General features: G+C 36.5%; 1 protein-coding gene across 4 annotated transcripts; it reads left to right on the forward strand.

Moving 5' to 3' along the window:
- Positions 1-4,190: 4,190 nt before the first annotated feature.
- Positions 4,191-16,048, forward strand: rnf207b (ring finger protein 207b). 4 transcript variants are annotated; one of them, XM_056268035.1, is made up of 18 exons: positions 4,191-4,284; positions 4,584-4,774; positions 5,759-5,891; positions 7,497-7,641; positions 7,759-7,840; positions 7,924-7,999; positions 8,106-8,231; positions 8,393-8,439; positions 12,271-12,343; positions 12,425-12,493; positions 12,635-12,703; positions 12,777-12,898; positions 12,991-13,168; positions 14,513-14,698; positions 14,781-14,832; positions 14,922-15,039; positions 15,546-15,638; positions 15,733-16,048. In XM_056268035.1, the coding sequence occupies exons 2-18, from the start codon at positions 4,584-4,586 to the stop codon at positions 15,875-15,877; spliced, it is 1,905 nt and encodes a 634-aa protein (XP_056124010.1). In that variant the 5' UTR covers positions 4,191-4,284; the 3' UTR covers positions 15,878-16,048. The 4 variants fall into 4 exon arrangements, with proteins under 4 accessions (XP_056124010.1, XP_056124012.1, XP_056124011.1 ...); XM_056268036.1 differs by lacking the exons at positions 4,191-4,284; positions 4,584-4,774 and adding an exon at positions 5,207-5,294; XM_056268037.1 differs by lacking the exons at positions 4,191-4,284; positions 5,759-5,891 and having other exon boundaries at positions 4,588-4,774.
- The last annotated feature ends 186 nt before the right edge of the window (positions 16,049-16,234 follow it).

Below are 16,234 nucleotides of genomic sequence, written 5' to 3' on the forward strand. Positions count from 1 at the left end.
AACAACACATAGTGGGCCATATATACAGACTCTCTAAATATTGACATTGACATTAACAATGCTGTAGAAGTGCAGTTTGTTACGAGCTAAATGTTAACTAATCTATAGTTAGGTTAGGTTAGCCTACCGATTTTTTATACACAGATTCAGAGGTCTCGTGAGTTCAGTGTTGGACAGGTCAGTTGTTTTAACTATTCATTAAAGTAAATAGTTAAAATGAGTCATTCGTTTGCGTAGGCCTATCGGACGTGTCATTAGTGGACGTCCAGCCACGGCACGCTTGTGTGATTATCTCGGCAGTTTAGGACACGATTTGCGTCAATACAGAAAACATTTAATCACTGGATAGGTTTTTTCGGTTATTGAAATGTGGTTTATGTCAGCTGAATGGGCGGAACGCTTTTTAGAGAAGATAATAAGGCAACGTGTTTTTTTTTTTTTTTTTGCACAATTCACACACCGCGGTAATTCAGGAGAAAAAATCTCCAAATGCTCCACGTGAAACTGCGATCTTCCGACCTTTTACTATCGTGTCAATTGATTTTGATTAATATGCGCGCGCGCGAGAGAGAGCAAAACAGCGCTCGTGTTGTTTGAAGACGTGAGAGTGCGCGCGCGCGGCCGGGACGCGCTCTCTCTCTGCTCGTTATGCGCCCTGTCAAGCGCGTGATTTTTTTTCCCAAACCACTTTAAATGCTGGAAAAACCCCTGTTATTATGTCGAAATAACGATAATCTCAACTGAAAATCCGATAACATCAGCAATTTTAATTCAAGCAACTGATTTCTGTAAATGAATGTAAAACTAAATATATATTGCATGCAGCACAGGGTGAAGTCAAACAGTATTTACATTAACAACGCCGAATGGTGCTGCCGGTGTGTGTAGATAATAATGTGTTAGAATTTTAAAGACGCGGCGCTGCGCTTCTCGTCCGGTGTGCGAGTCACTTTACCCTGAAAATTCACCTCAAAAACGCATCGAAACTGCAAACACAAGATTTTTGTGGAACTTCAATGGGGAATAAAGACTAACAAGACAGATAACAACATTGAACACTACACAAACAGTAGTTATTAATTTGCCATAGTGACACAGGAGGTGCCGGATCCAATAAAAAAAGGTTCCGGATCCAACGTCGGAGCAGGGTTGCCAGATGCCAGCAAGGTTTTCCAGCCCAAAACCTCGTCAAAAACCGCGAGAATGCACAAAAAACCGGCCAAATTTGGTTTTGGCTTGTTTCTCATTTAAACGCATTGAAATTAGGCCTATCAAACAAGCTTTAAAATTAGGCTCCCCATTGGTCCGTGTACTATTGCGTCCATTCGTTTTTCATTTTTTAACCTGTAATGGATAATCTCAAATAAACGGTTGTTGTATTTTTAAAATGCAAAGTTGAACACCAATTTAATTTGAACTGTATACACTAAATGCTGCGCAAAAAAATAAATTTTGACGTATTTTATTATTTTTGTATATGACTTCTTGCCCCTTTATTAAACATTTAAAATATTCACAAATTAATATGGAAAAAAAATGTATACCTTGAGAGAAATCCATATGGATTACATAATCAGACGGTATTTGCTTTCGATTCGAATTGGTTCTTTAAAAGTGGACATTTCAAGCTTTATTGGGTAGGCTAGTCTATATTTTGTTTCAGTTCATTTTTGAGACGCGCTCCAGTTCACGGAGATCATGAAAGCGCGCCTGATTGTTTATTTTATTTTACAAAAGCACACCGTTTTCTTGTTATTATAATAATAATAATAATTCATCACATTTATATAGCGCTTTTTCTGGACACTCAAAGCGCTTCATATAGAGGGGGGAATCTCCTTATTGTGAGTTTACACAAATAAAAGTAGTTGCGAATGATGTATTATTATTTTCTGTATGACCAGAAATGATAGAGTATTTTAAGTTGTTTCCACAGGAAAATGCAAGTGTTCGCGCTCGCGCCTCCGTGCCATGCAGTGCGCGCTCCACACTCCCACACACACTTGGATATGCGTCAAAATCTTGTTTATTTGTGATAATCTTTGCCCTGCCTGTATTATTATTGTCTAACCTGTATTATGACTGACATTTGGCGAATTGCTTTGTTCCTTTTTTGGATAAAACCATCTTCTAGCTTAAATATAGGCCTAATAATAATAATGACAATTATTATTTGCGTTTATAACTATAAATGAGTTAACTTAAGACAGTAATATGTTTATCATAAAATAATTTATTAATGTTTTATTTTTTATATAACCTAACATTTTACAGTTTTTGTTTTATATTTCTTTTTTATATGTGAAGTTTTTCATAAAGTTTAAACACAAGGAATCCCGTGCATCCTGCACCTAAACAGCTGGCCTGGTTGAATCAGCCGGCATAGACAAACGAGGAGTAGGCCTACAGTTTACAGCCTAGGGTTTATAAACTGATTGCAATTACATTGTATAAGGAAAATAACCCCGCGAAATAGTGTGTTTGAGGGGAGGGCTGTGCCGGTGAGCTGAAGGTAGTGGAGGGAGTGTCTGTTTTGAGTTTAGGGGGCACGTGCGTCAGCCAGAGCTGTGAGTGAGTGAGTGAGATTGCTGCCTGCCTGCTGAACAGAGGGTCGCAGAAAGAAGGGTCTGAAGTGCCGGTGGTTCGGCTACAAAAACCCGCCGAACTGATCCGAAACCAGCCCAAGTTTTATCCACCCGCCCAAACCCAATTTTGCCCGCAAAATAGATTGCAAAACCGCCCAATTGGGCGCAAAACCGCCCAATCTGGCAACCCTGCGTCGGAGGTGCCGGAACATGTTCCGGCGTGTTCCGGCTCAAATTAAGCCCTGGGCACATTGTAACGCAGAGTTGCACCTGCACAACTGATTTAAACCCTGCTAGTGTCTTCTGCTAGTTAGCGAACCATTAAAGAACCATATCAACTGTTAAATAACAAATTGGAGATAAAAATAATATCAGATTTGTCTTATTTAAAATAAACACCAAAAATAGAGATGAAAAATTAACATAAGTAAGAAATTTACTTTTGCTATGGTTAAATAAATGTTTAGTGATATCTTCCAAAGATTTCTGAATTTTGGCGCATTTGTTTCTTTATATAGTGTTGATATGGCAACTGGTAAATACACTAAGTTTCGTCATGCTAGCATGTGTGGAAGTATTTAAAACAAGGGTGTTACAACTAGTCCCGCATTAGGTTGTGCCCGCTCTCCCCTACTTTACACTTTAAAAAAACCTCTAAATATCTGTTCAGTAGTCGCTATGTAACAGTCAACAAGATTTAACAATTATGATACTTATGATACTTACAGAATATATAAAAAGCAGTTGCAAATGTGCATTAATCTCTGCACCAATAAAATGTGCACACTTTACATTGCACTAACAAATTATAATATCTAATTAATTTAACGTACACTGGAAAGTGTTCCTCAACATCTCTTGATTTTTTGGCATGTGAGTTGCTGAACATGATGAATGATAGATACGCTTAGCCTTTAATTACCGCTACGATGCGATATTAGAGATATTGTGGATTTACGGTGCATCTATAATAACACTGCCTGAGAAGGTACTACATTTAAATTTGAATTTACTTCACACGAAAAAAGTATGAGGCTCATGGGATAGTAAAATGTCCATTGTATGCACACTTCAGAATCTCACCGGAAGAAGTAGGTCATCTGGGTCATTTTTGCGTACTCTTTTATGAGTAATGTGAATTCGGACATACTTCTTTTGTCACATACTGTTTTTCGCATACTAAATAGTAGGAAAGTATGCGATTTCGGATGCAGCCTTGCTCTCAAGTGGCCAAGACTGCAAGTGTGGGTACTGAAACAGGCCCTAAATTCACTCACCTTCATATCATTGCAAAACAGTCTGACGTTCTTTCTACAATGGATCACAAAATGAGATGTTTGAGTAGTATTATGCACTGAACATTTTCCCTTATATTTTGTGCTTTCTGCATGTTTATAACAAAGATCAAATGTTATTCTGACATGACATGCTGGTCAGTCTGCATGTTAGTTTCAGAAATATATACTGTGTAATTTAATTTTAGATAGCAGGGCTCTTCTTTTGACAGACAATGGCATCTGGTTTGTGTTGAGTAATCAAGGTCTGAGTATTCTGGCCCCAACATATCAGCTCCTCATACAACAGATACAGGAGTGTGAATTCATTGTTTGTTTTTGAAGCCATATCTTGCATCCCTCACAGAACCTTCACACGGCATTCACTGTCACTCCACCCAGCAGAAGCACTCGGACAGGACAAGGTATATATTCTTTATGGTGAATGCAATTAAATATGTATATTTTTCAATATGCATTCATTCATGTGACTTTATGTTTCTTCGCAGCTTTTTCAAAGGCATGTGTCTGTTTTGGAGCTATTTTCTATATCCAATAATAAATATTGTACTTGGATCTCAGCTTTTTCAATTGTTCAAATCAATGACAGCCCAAGGATACTCAGCATACTCAGAATAGATAGGCTGTAAATGTGCAATGTGTAAATGTGCTCCTGTAGCATATAGTATATCAAAATATCTGAAGGTCTTTATTGTATTTTCAGATGTCTGGAGAGATCTTTTCTCCTCTAGATAATATCTATGACCTGGACAGTGCCAACTGCCATCCTCTGGTGTGCCACTTGTGCCAAGAACAGTATGAGCATCCATGTTTACTGGACTGTTATCACACTTTCTGTGCCAGCTGCCTGCGCGGAAGGACTGTGGACAGCCGACTTACTTGCCCTCTCTGCGGGTAATAATTTACTTTATTTAATCATTGATCACCTTATTCTGACCATTCACACAGCATATAAATTATCGCAGTGGGGTGGAAAGGGCCCACAGTGTTAGAACAGATTTAAACGCAAAGATAAAGCCTATGTATGCATTTGAAAAAGACTGTATTTATAGATTTAAATGGTCAAACGACATTGTTTGGTCAGCTCTGTGGTGCCAGGGGCATCTGTAGGAGAGATTACCTGTTAACAGCTGCAACATGAATCCTGCCTTTGATCACAAGTCTCTGGGCACATTCTGCCAAGGCCACTGTGGCATCAAACAATAAACATAACACTATCCTGACACTTGACATTGGATACACGGGTCCTGGGCTGGCTACAATTAGAGATGGCTGAAATGCCTGTGCGCTCACCCTTATGCTGCCATATAGTAAGTCTAGCAGCAGTTTAATCGCACACTGCAGATCTTGCACTTATGGAGGGAATTTATAAAAAAATAGAAAAAGGTTGGTCTTTATAAAGAAGCATGTTAGAGTAAGTATGAATTTGTTTTAAGCTGGTTCAGTGTTCATTTGTCAAATGTCTCAGCGTTTTGAGTGTTACATTGTCATTGTGATCGCATGCATTATGTTTGTCAATGTTATGCATCAGCAATGCAAAGGACTGTGTTAATGTTCTTGGATAATATTGTTTAAAACTTTTGTCAAATACACGGTAAAATCTTCTCATAAAAGTGAATTAACAGGGAATATTTGAACTGTTAACCTAAGTAGTATTTTTTTATTTGTTTGTAGAGTTGTTTGAGTCCCTTTGTTTGTGTCTATTTTCGTCTCTATGGGGGCTTATCTATTGCTATCTCAGAATTCAGAAGAGAGCTATTTGTGTCGTTGTTGCTATGAAGGAGGGATAAACACGTCAATGCCAGATGTATGACTAAGACAGTATCAATGGGTCAAAAGTTCTGCACAGACACACAAAACTGTCTGTTTCTTTTGTAGACATCAGTCTGTTGTGAAAGGAATAAATGCACTTCCTCCAGAGGATCGACTCCTGAAGTTCTTGTTGGACAGTTCAGCAGACAGTGAGGAAACCGTGCAGTGTGCTAACTGTGATTTGGAGTGCAAGAAACAGGTTATCACAATACTGTAACATGCACTCAAAGAAGAATTGAATGGTTCCCCATCCCTAAAGTCACGATGTAACGCAAATAGCGACAGATGTTTAATTCACATATAAACATTCATCACTCACACATCAGTTGTGGTAAACGGGCATGTTCGCTTAACGTGCGTGTTACGCAGCACGATTGAGCTTCTGCAAGAACCAATGAGGTTCATTCTTGTGTTACGCAGCACGTTTGAGCTTCTGCAAGAACCAATGAGGTTCATTCTCGTGTTACGCAGCACGTTTGAGCTTCTGCAAGAACCAATGAGGTTCATTCTTGTGTTACGCAGCACGTTTGAGCTTCTGCAAGAACCAATGAGGTTCATCTTGTGTTACGCAGCACGTTTGAGCTTCTGCAAGAGGTTTGTTCTCGTACGCAAAGCAGGTTCTGTTGAGCTTCTGTTTATGTTCGCTGATCAATGTTTATATGTGAATAAAAGCCTAAATTCAGTCTGTTTATCATATAATAGTCTCTTCAGAAAATTTGGACTAAACCGGTCAATTCATATGGATTAGTTTTACAATCTCTTTATAAACTTTTTGAAGCATCAAAGTGGTAGTTGCGTAGCTGCCAATAGAGGGACAGAAAGCTCTCAGATTTCATAAAAAAGATCTTCCTTTCTGTTCAGAAGATTAACGAAAGTCTTACAAGTTGGAACGACATGAGGGTTAATGACAAAATGTCAATTTTTGGGTGAACTAAAAATCAGACTAAATTATTGGAGAATCTGAGAGAAAAGTCTGTGGTTTTACCGGTAGATCAAGTTTTTGAAACATATGCATGAAAGATTAATAAGATGTACAGTGTTTAGAAAATAGGGAAAAAAAAATATTTCATGCTCTAACATGCAGGGGTGTCCAAACTCCTGGAGGGCCACTGTCCTGCAGAGTTTAGCTTCAGCTTGCCTCAACACACCTGCCAGTTTCGTTTTTCGTTCACGTGTGCCTAAGACCTTGATTAGCTGGTTCAGTTGTGTTTAATTGGGGTTGGAGCTGAACTCTGCAGGACAGTGGGCCTCTAGGAGCAGGATTGAACACCCCTGCTCTAACGGTTCTTTTAGTACTTTAATAGAATTAATATTTTGAGAAAATAAATGCAATTCTTTGATGAGATATTTAAATTATAAATGAATTAGGTTCTTGTAAAAGTTGTTTACACAGTCATGTTAATGACAAAAAAAAAAACAATTATTCAATTATAAACAATATACAATTGAAACAATTGAAAAATAAAACATTTTATTGGCTATTTGCGACAAAACATAATATATTGTTTCTTTAACTACATGTTGTCTTATGAACAACCAGTCAGTAACTTTAAGTATGAGTTTAAATAACTAAAAATAAATGAGTCATTTGAGTAATTTGTTCGAGAACCGGACTACAGCAGTTCCACTGTACATTTTTGATTCACTAAAAAGAAAGAGTCATTCATTGGGAATTTGACTCAACTGATCATGCTGTTGATTCAGCAGTAACTCAAATATTTCAATAGGTCTTTTTTTTTTTTTTTTTTTTTAAGATGAGTGTTCTGTTTGTTTAAGTATTTAATTCTTCTGTCACCAATCCCAGGATGTGGATGCAATGTATTATTGCAACACTTGTTGCCAGCCACTGTGTCGAGACTGCAGGGAAACCACCCATAAGGCCAAGATGTTTTCCTGCCACGAGATTGTCTCCTTGGCAAAGCGCACCAAAGAAGCCCACAAAAAATGTGGTGTGTGTGTGTGAAGCTCGATTTTGAATTAGTTCAAACTACTTACATTAATGCCATTTCTTTTGTCAAGAACTAGTCTTTAATGCTTTGGGATTTGTGCACTTTGTCTATTTACAGCCCTCCATGAGGAACTCTACATCATGTTTTCTACCGAGAAAAAGTCCATGCTCTGCATCAACTGCTTCAGAGACATGCAAGTGTGAGTTCTAAACTTAACTGAGTATGTGATTAGCATATGACCCATATGATTTCAAAATAATGTGGGTTAGTCTTATTCCATAGGGAGAACAGAGCACACTGCATTGATATTGAGACAGCATATTTACAAGGCTGTAAAAAACTGGACCAAGCCGTCTTAGTGAGTTTCTCTCCCATCCTTTTTTCTGCCGTAATATGTACTTTCATCTGTGTCTGTATTGTGTGGAGCTGCGGAGCTCCTATTGAAGTCATTTCACTCTCCTCAGGCTGTGAAGGAGCTTCAGACTTCAGCTCGAGAAGCAATTATTCTGCTCAAAGCCATGATTGGAGAGGTCAGAACCAATGTGGATGAAGAGGAGAGCGCCATCTGCACATTGTTCAATAATATGCAGGTGCCATGCACAAATACTCAATTAATCTGGCTACACCTTTATGATTTTGATGTCAGAAATTGATTTGAGCACTTTTGATTCGAGATGTAAAATTAATTTGGAATGATTAATAATAAAATTGCTGATTTACACATTTATTTTTTATTTTATTTTTTGCTCAGGAAAAACTAGCAGAGAGAAAAAAGATCCTACTCAAAGCAGCACAAAGGTAAATATATATATATATGAAGACTTCAGATGCAAAAGCCTCTAAGTCTGTCTAACGTTTTTCTTTAATATTAACATTTTTATCAGGCTCCTATGTATAGGTTTCTACCTAAGTACCGACATTTCTGAATGGGCTGAGGCTGGGATTTAGTTAGTTGGAAGTGAAAGTATTTGATGAATGTATACTATGTGCGGAGAGCATTCACTCAATATTATTATCTCATTTTTGACATTGGTGGCTTTTAAAGCTTTTGCATCGGAGGTCTTCATATATGGGGCCCTATTACTTAAAAACAAGTGTGTGTATATATACACTCACCTAAAGGATTAATAGGAACACCTGTTCAATTTCTCATTAATGCAATTATCTAATCAACCAACCACATGCCAGTTGCTTCAATGCATTTAGGGGTGGGGTCCTGGTCAAGACAATCTCCTGAACTCCAAACTGAATGTCAGAATGGGAAAGAAAGGCGATTTAAGCAATTTTGAGCGTGGCATGGTTGTGGTGCCAGACGGGCCGGTCTGAGTATTTTAGAATCTGCTCAGTTCTGGGATTTTCACGCACAACCATTTCTAGGGTTAACAAAGAATGGTGTGAAAAGGGAAAAACATCCAGTATGCGGCAGTCCTGTGGGCGAAAATGCCTTGTTGATGCTAGAGGTCAGAGGAGAATGGGCCGACTGATTCAAGCTGATAGAAGAGCAACTTTGACTGAAATAAACACTCGTTACAACCGAGGTATGCAGCAAAGCATTTGTGAAGCCACAACACGCACAACCTTGAGGCGGATGGGCTACAACAGCAGAAGACCCCACCGGGTACCACTTATCTCCACTACAAATAGGAAAAAGAGGCTACAATTTGCAAGAGCTCACCAAAATTGGACAGTTGATGACTGGAAAAATGTTGCCTGGTCTGATGAGTCTCGATTTCTGTTGAGACATTCAGATGGTAGAGTCAGAATTTGGCGTAAACAGAATGAGAACATGGATCCATCATGCCTTGTTACCACTGTGCAGGCTGGTGGTGGTGGTGTAATGGTGTGGGGGATGTTTTCTTGGCACACTTTAGGCCCCTTAGTGGCAATTGGGCATCGTTTAAATGCCACGGCCTACCTGAGCATTGTTTCTGACCATGTCCATCCCTTTATGGCCACCATGCACCCATCCTCTGATGGCTACTTCCAGCAGGATAATGCACCATGTCACAAAGCTCGATCATTTCAAATTGGTTTCTTGAACATGACAATGAGTTCACTGTACTAAAATGGCCCCCACAGTCACCAGATCTCAACCCAATAGAGCATCTTTGGGATGTGGTGGAACGGGAGCTTCGTGCCCTGGATGTGCATCCCACAAATCTCCATCAACTGCAAGATGCTATCCTATCAATATGGGCCAACATTTCTAAAGAATGCTTTCAGCACCTTGTTGAATCAATGCCACATAGAATTAAGGCAGTTCTGAAGGCGAAAGGGGGTCAAACACAGTATTAGTATGGTGTTCCTAATAATCCTTTAGGTGAGTGTATATTTGTTGATTCTTTTTGGAAAAAGTAGCGATTCTTTTTGAAAAAGTAGCGATACTTTTTGAAAAACTAGCGATTCTTTTTGAAAAAAGTAGCGATTCTTTTTGAAAAAGTAGCGATAATTTTTTTGAAAAAAGTAGCGATTCTTTTTTGAAAAAGTAGCGATAATTTTTTTGAAAAAAGTAGCGATAATTTCTTTGAAAAAGTAGCGATAATATTTTGAAAAAGTAGCGATAATATTTTGAAAAAGTAGCGATAATTTTTTGGAAAAAAGTAGCGATTCTTTTTGGAAAAAGTAGCGATTCTTTTCTGAAAAAGTAGCGATTCTTTTTGAAAAAAGTAATGATCATTTTTTTTAAAAAGCAGCGATTCTTTTTTTAAAAAAGCAGAAATTATTTTTTAAAAAGTAGCAATACTTTTTGAAAAGTAGAAATACTTTTTGAAAAAGTAGCGATTCTTTTTGAAAAAGGTAGCGATTCTTTTCTGAAAAAGTAGCGATTCTTTTTTAAAAAGTAGCGATTCTTCTCTGAAAAAAGTAGTGATTCTTTTCTGAAAAAGTAGCAAATCTTTTTTTAAAATTAGCGATTTTTTTCTGAAAAAGTAGCGATTCTTTTTGAAAAAAGTAGTGTGAAAAATGTAATTATACATTTGTTACAGTCTTATTATACGTTTATTACAATGTAATTATACATTGTTTACAGTGTTATTATACATTTATTACAATGTAATTATACATCTATTACAATATAATTATAATTTTTTTACAGTTTTATTATATATTTATTACAATGAAATTATACATTTGTTACAATGTAATTATACGTTTATTACATTGTAATTATATATTTAATACAGTGTAATTATACATTTATTACAGTGTTATTATACATTTATTACAGTGTTATTATACATTTGTTACATTATTATTATTATACATTTGTTGATTCTTTTTGGAAAAAGTAGTGATTCTTTTTTTAAAAAGTTGCGATTCTTTTTTGAAAAAGTTGCGATTCTTTTTGAAAAAGTAGCGATTCTTTTCTGAAAAAAGTAGCGATTCTTTTTGAAAAAAGTAGCGATAATTTTTTTGAAAAAGTAGCGACTCTTTTTTAAAAAAGTAGCGATTTTCTGAAAAAAGTAGCGATTCTTTTTGAAAAAGTAGCGATTCTTTTGGAAAAAAGTAGCAATTCTATTTGAAAAAGTAGCGATTCTTTTCTGAAAAAAGTAGCGATTCTTTTTGAAAAAGTAGCGATAATTTTTTGGAAAAAGTAGCGACTCTTTTTTTAAAAAGTAGCAATTCTTTTCTGAAAAAATTTGTGATTCTTTTCTGAAAAAGTAGCGATTCTTTTTGAAAAAGTAGTGTGAAAAATGTAATTATACATTTGTTAGTCTTATTATGTTTATTACAATGTAATTATACATTGTTTACAGTGTGATTCTTTTCTGAAAAAGTAGCGATTCTTTTTGAAAAAAGTAGCGATTCTTTTTGAAAAAGTAGCGATTCTTTTCGAAAAAGTAGCGATTCACTACTTTTGAAAAAGTAGCGATTCACTTTTGAAAAAGTAGCGATTCATTTTTGGAAAAAGTAGCAATTCATTTTTGAAAAAGTAGCGATTTAACTGAATCTGTAAGTCAACTACACTGTTTAATTCTGAATATTACATTTTATTCTGGTGCGCTTAACGTTATCGTTTTCTCAGAGTTTAGGCTCCTGTGTAACAGTAGCCTTGGCTATTCAGCAACTCAAACATACCAAACCAACAATTACTAAAAAAACACACAAAAACTGATTTTGCACAGGCATTGCACTTGTTATTGAAAATGTGTTAAAGATTCTGTAAGCAAATTGCATAGTTGTGCTTGGAGTCAATTGTTTTATTTGTGATAACACAATGAAACATGCCAAATTGTGCAGACATAATTTTTAGCCATCTAGATAAAGAAATTATGATTATTACTGATAATGATTCAGTAAAAAATGCATTACTATGCATTTTTTGCATAGTAAAAATCAAACCTGTAGCTGGAGTTTGCCTCTTTTTTTTCTTTTGCCAAATAATTTTGTCTGATAAATACCTTAAAATATTAAACAAATATAAAATATTTTCCTTATATTTTGATGGTTTAATTGAACTTGTTCATTAAAAACAAATTCCCGAACATCACTTTTGGCCACTACTGTATATTCTGCATCACTTACACGTGTATACATAATCTTGCACAAAATGATTAAGGTGAAGGAGAACCAAAGATCCTGATAAAGGAACACTTATTATTAATCTTCCTTTGTGTTTTTATTTTCTAGCCAGCATGAGGAGAAGGAGAGAGCCTTTAAAGAGCAGTTATCTCATCTTGCAGCACTCCTCCCAACTCTCCAGGTAAGTGTGTTTCTCCATTCATCTTAGCTTTTCAAATATTCTTGCTTGCTTTCAAACATGTTTCTTTTTACTTCTCTCCAGGTTCATCTTGTTACATGTTCTGCCTTTCTAAGCTCGGCAAATAAGTTTGAGTTTTTGGACATGGGATATGTGAGTAAAAACAAATGAATTTTTTTGTATTTAATCATAAAAAGAAAATGATATCAAGGCATGCAACTGAGATTGATTGATTGATTGATTGATTGATTGATTGATTGATTGATTGATTGATTGATTGATTTGAACTCACAGCAATTAATGGAGAGACTAAAGAAGATTGTAAAACTACCACACAGACTGAGACCAGCTCAAAGCAGTAAGGTTAGTTTACTAAATTCAAGTATGTTAAATAAGTCAGTGCATAAGTTACATCTGCTGTTATCCATCCACGCAGATAAACACAGAGTATCGCTCTGAGTTTGCGCGTTGCCTGGAGCCTCTCTTGCTGTTGGGACAACGGCGTTCACTGTCCACTACGGGGAGTGTGGCTTTAGGTCTGGGAAACGCCAGTGGACTGTGAGTCTTGGTAGTAGGTACTACTAAAACTTTTAAAAAGTTACTTAAAAAAAGTAACATTTAAACATAAAATGTATATTTTTTTTATTTAGGATGCAATCATCCCTGTCAGTGCAATGTCCCTCTCCAGCCATTAGTGACATGTCACTGTGCTCCTCGGTGGTGCGCAGGCCGACCTCACACCGTTACATCAGCACCAAGGTTCTGCTGGCGGAGGGTGGAGAGACGCCCTTTATGAACCACTGCTGCAACTACGAGAACAGCTACAGGGTGAGCGTTTCTCATGTGCTCCTGGCCATTACCGTATATTTTACTTTCAGACATTTTCCTGGCTAATTACATTTATTGTGTTGTTGCAAAAGAAAAGCAACAACAAAGTCAAATGAATGGTAACCAAATCCCAACCCTCATGTGTCGGTCAAAAAAGACAGAATTGTTTTTATTTTTTGCCAATTAAAGGTGCTGTGTGTAAAATGTCTGTACTATATTTTAGTTTGATGTTTTTTATTTAATTTTTTTTTTTTTTTTTTTAATACTAAATTATATTTACGCTGTATTTATAATCCATTCATTCACTTTTTGAGCATAGACCTGAAAATTTTATTTCCAACTTAAACTGTCGTGAATCTTGAATGCTTTCGAGCACAGACATAAGTTTGATCGCTTTTCAAAGACGACACTTGGCAGATTATTGCTGAACTGAAGTGAAAAAAGTTTTTAAAAAGTAACAGAATTTTACGTGTATTTTGCAGCCATTTTGCAGTGGCGCGAAAAGCCTGCTCACGTAACACGTCCCTTTAGGTGAGAGACAGGACCAGGAGGCGCGCGCGCACTGTGTGATCGATGTATCTTTCACTCGTGTATTAATGCCTGTGACAGCGGTGGTGTAATTTTGACAGTAGATTGTTGCTTCATGATTCATACTCGTAACCCAACAATCGTAAAACTGTATTTTGTGTGTGTAAATTAAACCAGTCGTACATTTTCGAGTCGTACTCGAACAAACGTAGCAAATGTCGCATCTGTATCTGGATTCGTACCCTCATGAATTCACGCTTACGCTCATCATTTTTACAGTTTTTAGAATTACACACATATTTTTGACAGTCTTTTTATTCCATAAATTGTTATGAAAAATACACAAAAATATTATTTACATTTTTATATGTAATATAAATTTTCAAAATCACGTTTTACTCTAAAACTGCAAGAAAATTAAAGCCATAAATCTAAACAAGCTGTTCCAATTCCAAATTTGAGCTTGATATTGAGCTTTTGGTACGGTTTGGCTGCAGTACCAAAAGTTTTCACTAGATAAAATTCGTCTTCCATTTATTTCCAATGCGGTCATTTTTAACCGCGAGGAGCACAAGTGTGACTATTTTTTACAGGACCATTTAACCTTTTCGAATCATGTTCAGTATTTGTTTGTGTGTGTGTTCACATAGCAAGTGCCAAAGCCTTTACCAAGTTTCATACCATTCCAATAAAATAAAAAATTATTAAAATAAATAAATAAGTAAAATCTTTCAGTCAAAAATGACCGAAGAGCACCTGAGGGTTAAAAAAAATATTGTACTGCAACTGACAGATTCTCCATGTGTGTTCGACCAGACTTTACAGACCCAAATCCAGAAGCTCAAAGACCAGGTGCAGGAGATTCACAGAGACCTGACCAAGCACCATTCCCTCACCAAACCCGACACCATGAGTGAGATTTTAGAGCGCTCTGTACAGGTGAACGGACAGATATCTATAGAGTACTCCTCAGTGGAGCTCATGCGGGCCATTTTCGAGGAGGTGAGATGGTAATAGTTTAAGACTGACATTAGGAGGAGGTGAAAAAGAGGAGGGCTCATTATACCATCGATTTTGTTCTTAGATCTGGGAGGAGACATTACAGAGGGTGGCAAATGAACAGGAGATTTATGAGGGTAAGTGAAATCATTTGATTTTCTCACTAAAATCTTCTCACTACTGAGTTAAAGTATTTAGTGATTCTTGTTTATTGTTCATTTTTTAGCACAACTTCATGACCTGCTTCAGTTAAAACAGGAGAACTCTTATTTGACCACTATCTCCAGACAAATAGGCCCTTACATTCACTCCATAGCGAAAGTGAAAGAGCGTCTGGAGCCCAGGTACAAAGAGCTTGATGCATCATTCACATGGCTTATAGAGTAATATAAATATATACACATATTAGTGTTCAAAACTTTGGAATTGTACAAATATATATTTGTACATTTTTGAAAGAAGTCTCATGCTCACAATACAGTACTTGTACAATATTATTACAATTTAAAATGAGGAGTTTTCTATTTGAAAAATTCAAAGCTGAATACTCCATTACTGCAGTCTTCAGAATCACGATTCTTTAAAAATCATTCTAATATGCAGATTTGCTACTCAGGTAACCTTTTTTTCAGGATTGAAAAGTTCAATAGAACAGCTTTTTTTAAAATAGAATTTTGTAACAATGTAAATTTTGCTCTGCCTAAAAAAAAAGTTATCAAACAACTGACAATTTAATTTACACACCAAGGCTAATTTTTACCTGCAAGCTCACCACTTATAACTTACATTATCAATCACCCATACCCATATATAATAATTCCTTAAGGGATTTTAATTTTATCTCTAACAGGCTGAAGGAGCCTAAAGAGCTGAAAGATGATCGCACAGAGATCATGCTGAAGCTCTATGAGGACAGCACCTCGACTGTGGACACACAGCCCAGGTGAGTTCCCTTCAATTTCTCAGAATTTAAAAAGAATGGCCATTTAAAAAGAAAATCAGTTAATTAATGGCTATTCCATACTTCACTGATACAGTAATGAGCTGTCCTGTAACACTGAGGACATCTGGACTCCAAACAGCCTATCAGAAGAGACCAATCCCAAGAACAAGGAATACTACAGGCCAAACAAACAGAAGAACACCACTGATACAGCCAACCGCAAAGAGATACCAGTGTGAAACCGCTTTTGTGTTGATCCTACAAACGGTTGTCAGCTTAGATATCTGTTAAACTGAACAATAAGCATGTGTTAATGTAAATCTGATATACCGAAGCTTGAATAAAAACAGTTCACAGTGCTTGCATTTTAGAGAATCACAGTAATGTCAAATAAAAGTGATAAGCGTTCAGTGTTTATTTTAAAGGTTTGTTACATTTTGCTGAAGGTGTTAATAATGTAGTTATCATTCAAGAGGTAGGGTGGTCCTCTCCCATCAGCTCTTTGCACGAGCGTAGTGCAAAAAACCTATTGCATGTGTTCAAATGTCCATTACCTGTACCTACGCATATATTAGTGCTCGTCATTGGTAGAAAGT

Source organism: Rhinichthys klamathensis, unplaced genomic scaffold (genome assembly GCF_029890125.1).
Source record: "Rhinichthys klamathensis goyatoka isolate OS25496 unplaced genomic scaffold, OSU_Roscu_1.1 h1tg000269l_1, whole genome shotgun sequence".
NCBI classification, from domain to species: domain Eukaryota; kingdom Metazoa; phylum Chordata; class Actinopteri; order Cypriniformes; family Leuciscidae; genus Rhinichthys; species Rhinichthys klamathensis.

What these genes read in the sequence shown, in the direction of transcription:
- rnf207b (XM_056268035.1), top strand. Translation starts at nt 4,584, where the DNA reads ATGTCTGGAGAGATCTTTTCTCCTCTAGATAATATCTATGACCTGGAC. An exon ending in ATTTGGAGTGCAAGAAACAG is followed by an intron (nt 5,892 to 7,496) that starts GTTATCACAATA and finishes CACCAATCCCAG; the next exon opens with GATGTGGATGCAATGTATTA. An exon ending in AAAGAGCGTCTGGAGCCCAG is followed by an intron (nt 15,040 to 15,545) that starts GTACAAAGAGCT and finishes TATCTCTAACAG; the next exon opens with GCTGAAGGAGCCTAAAGAGC.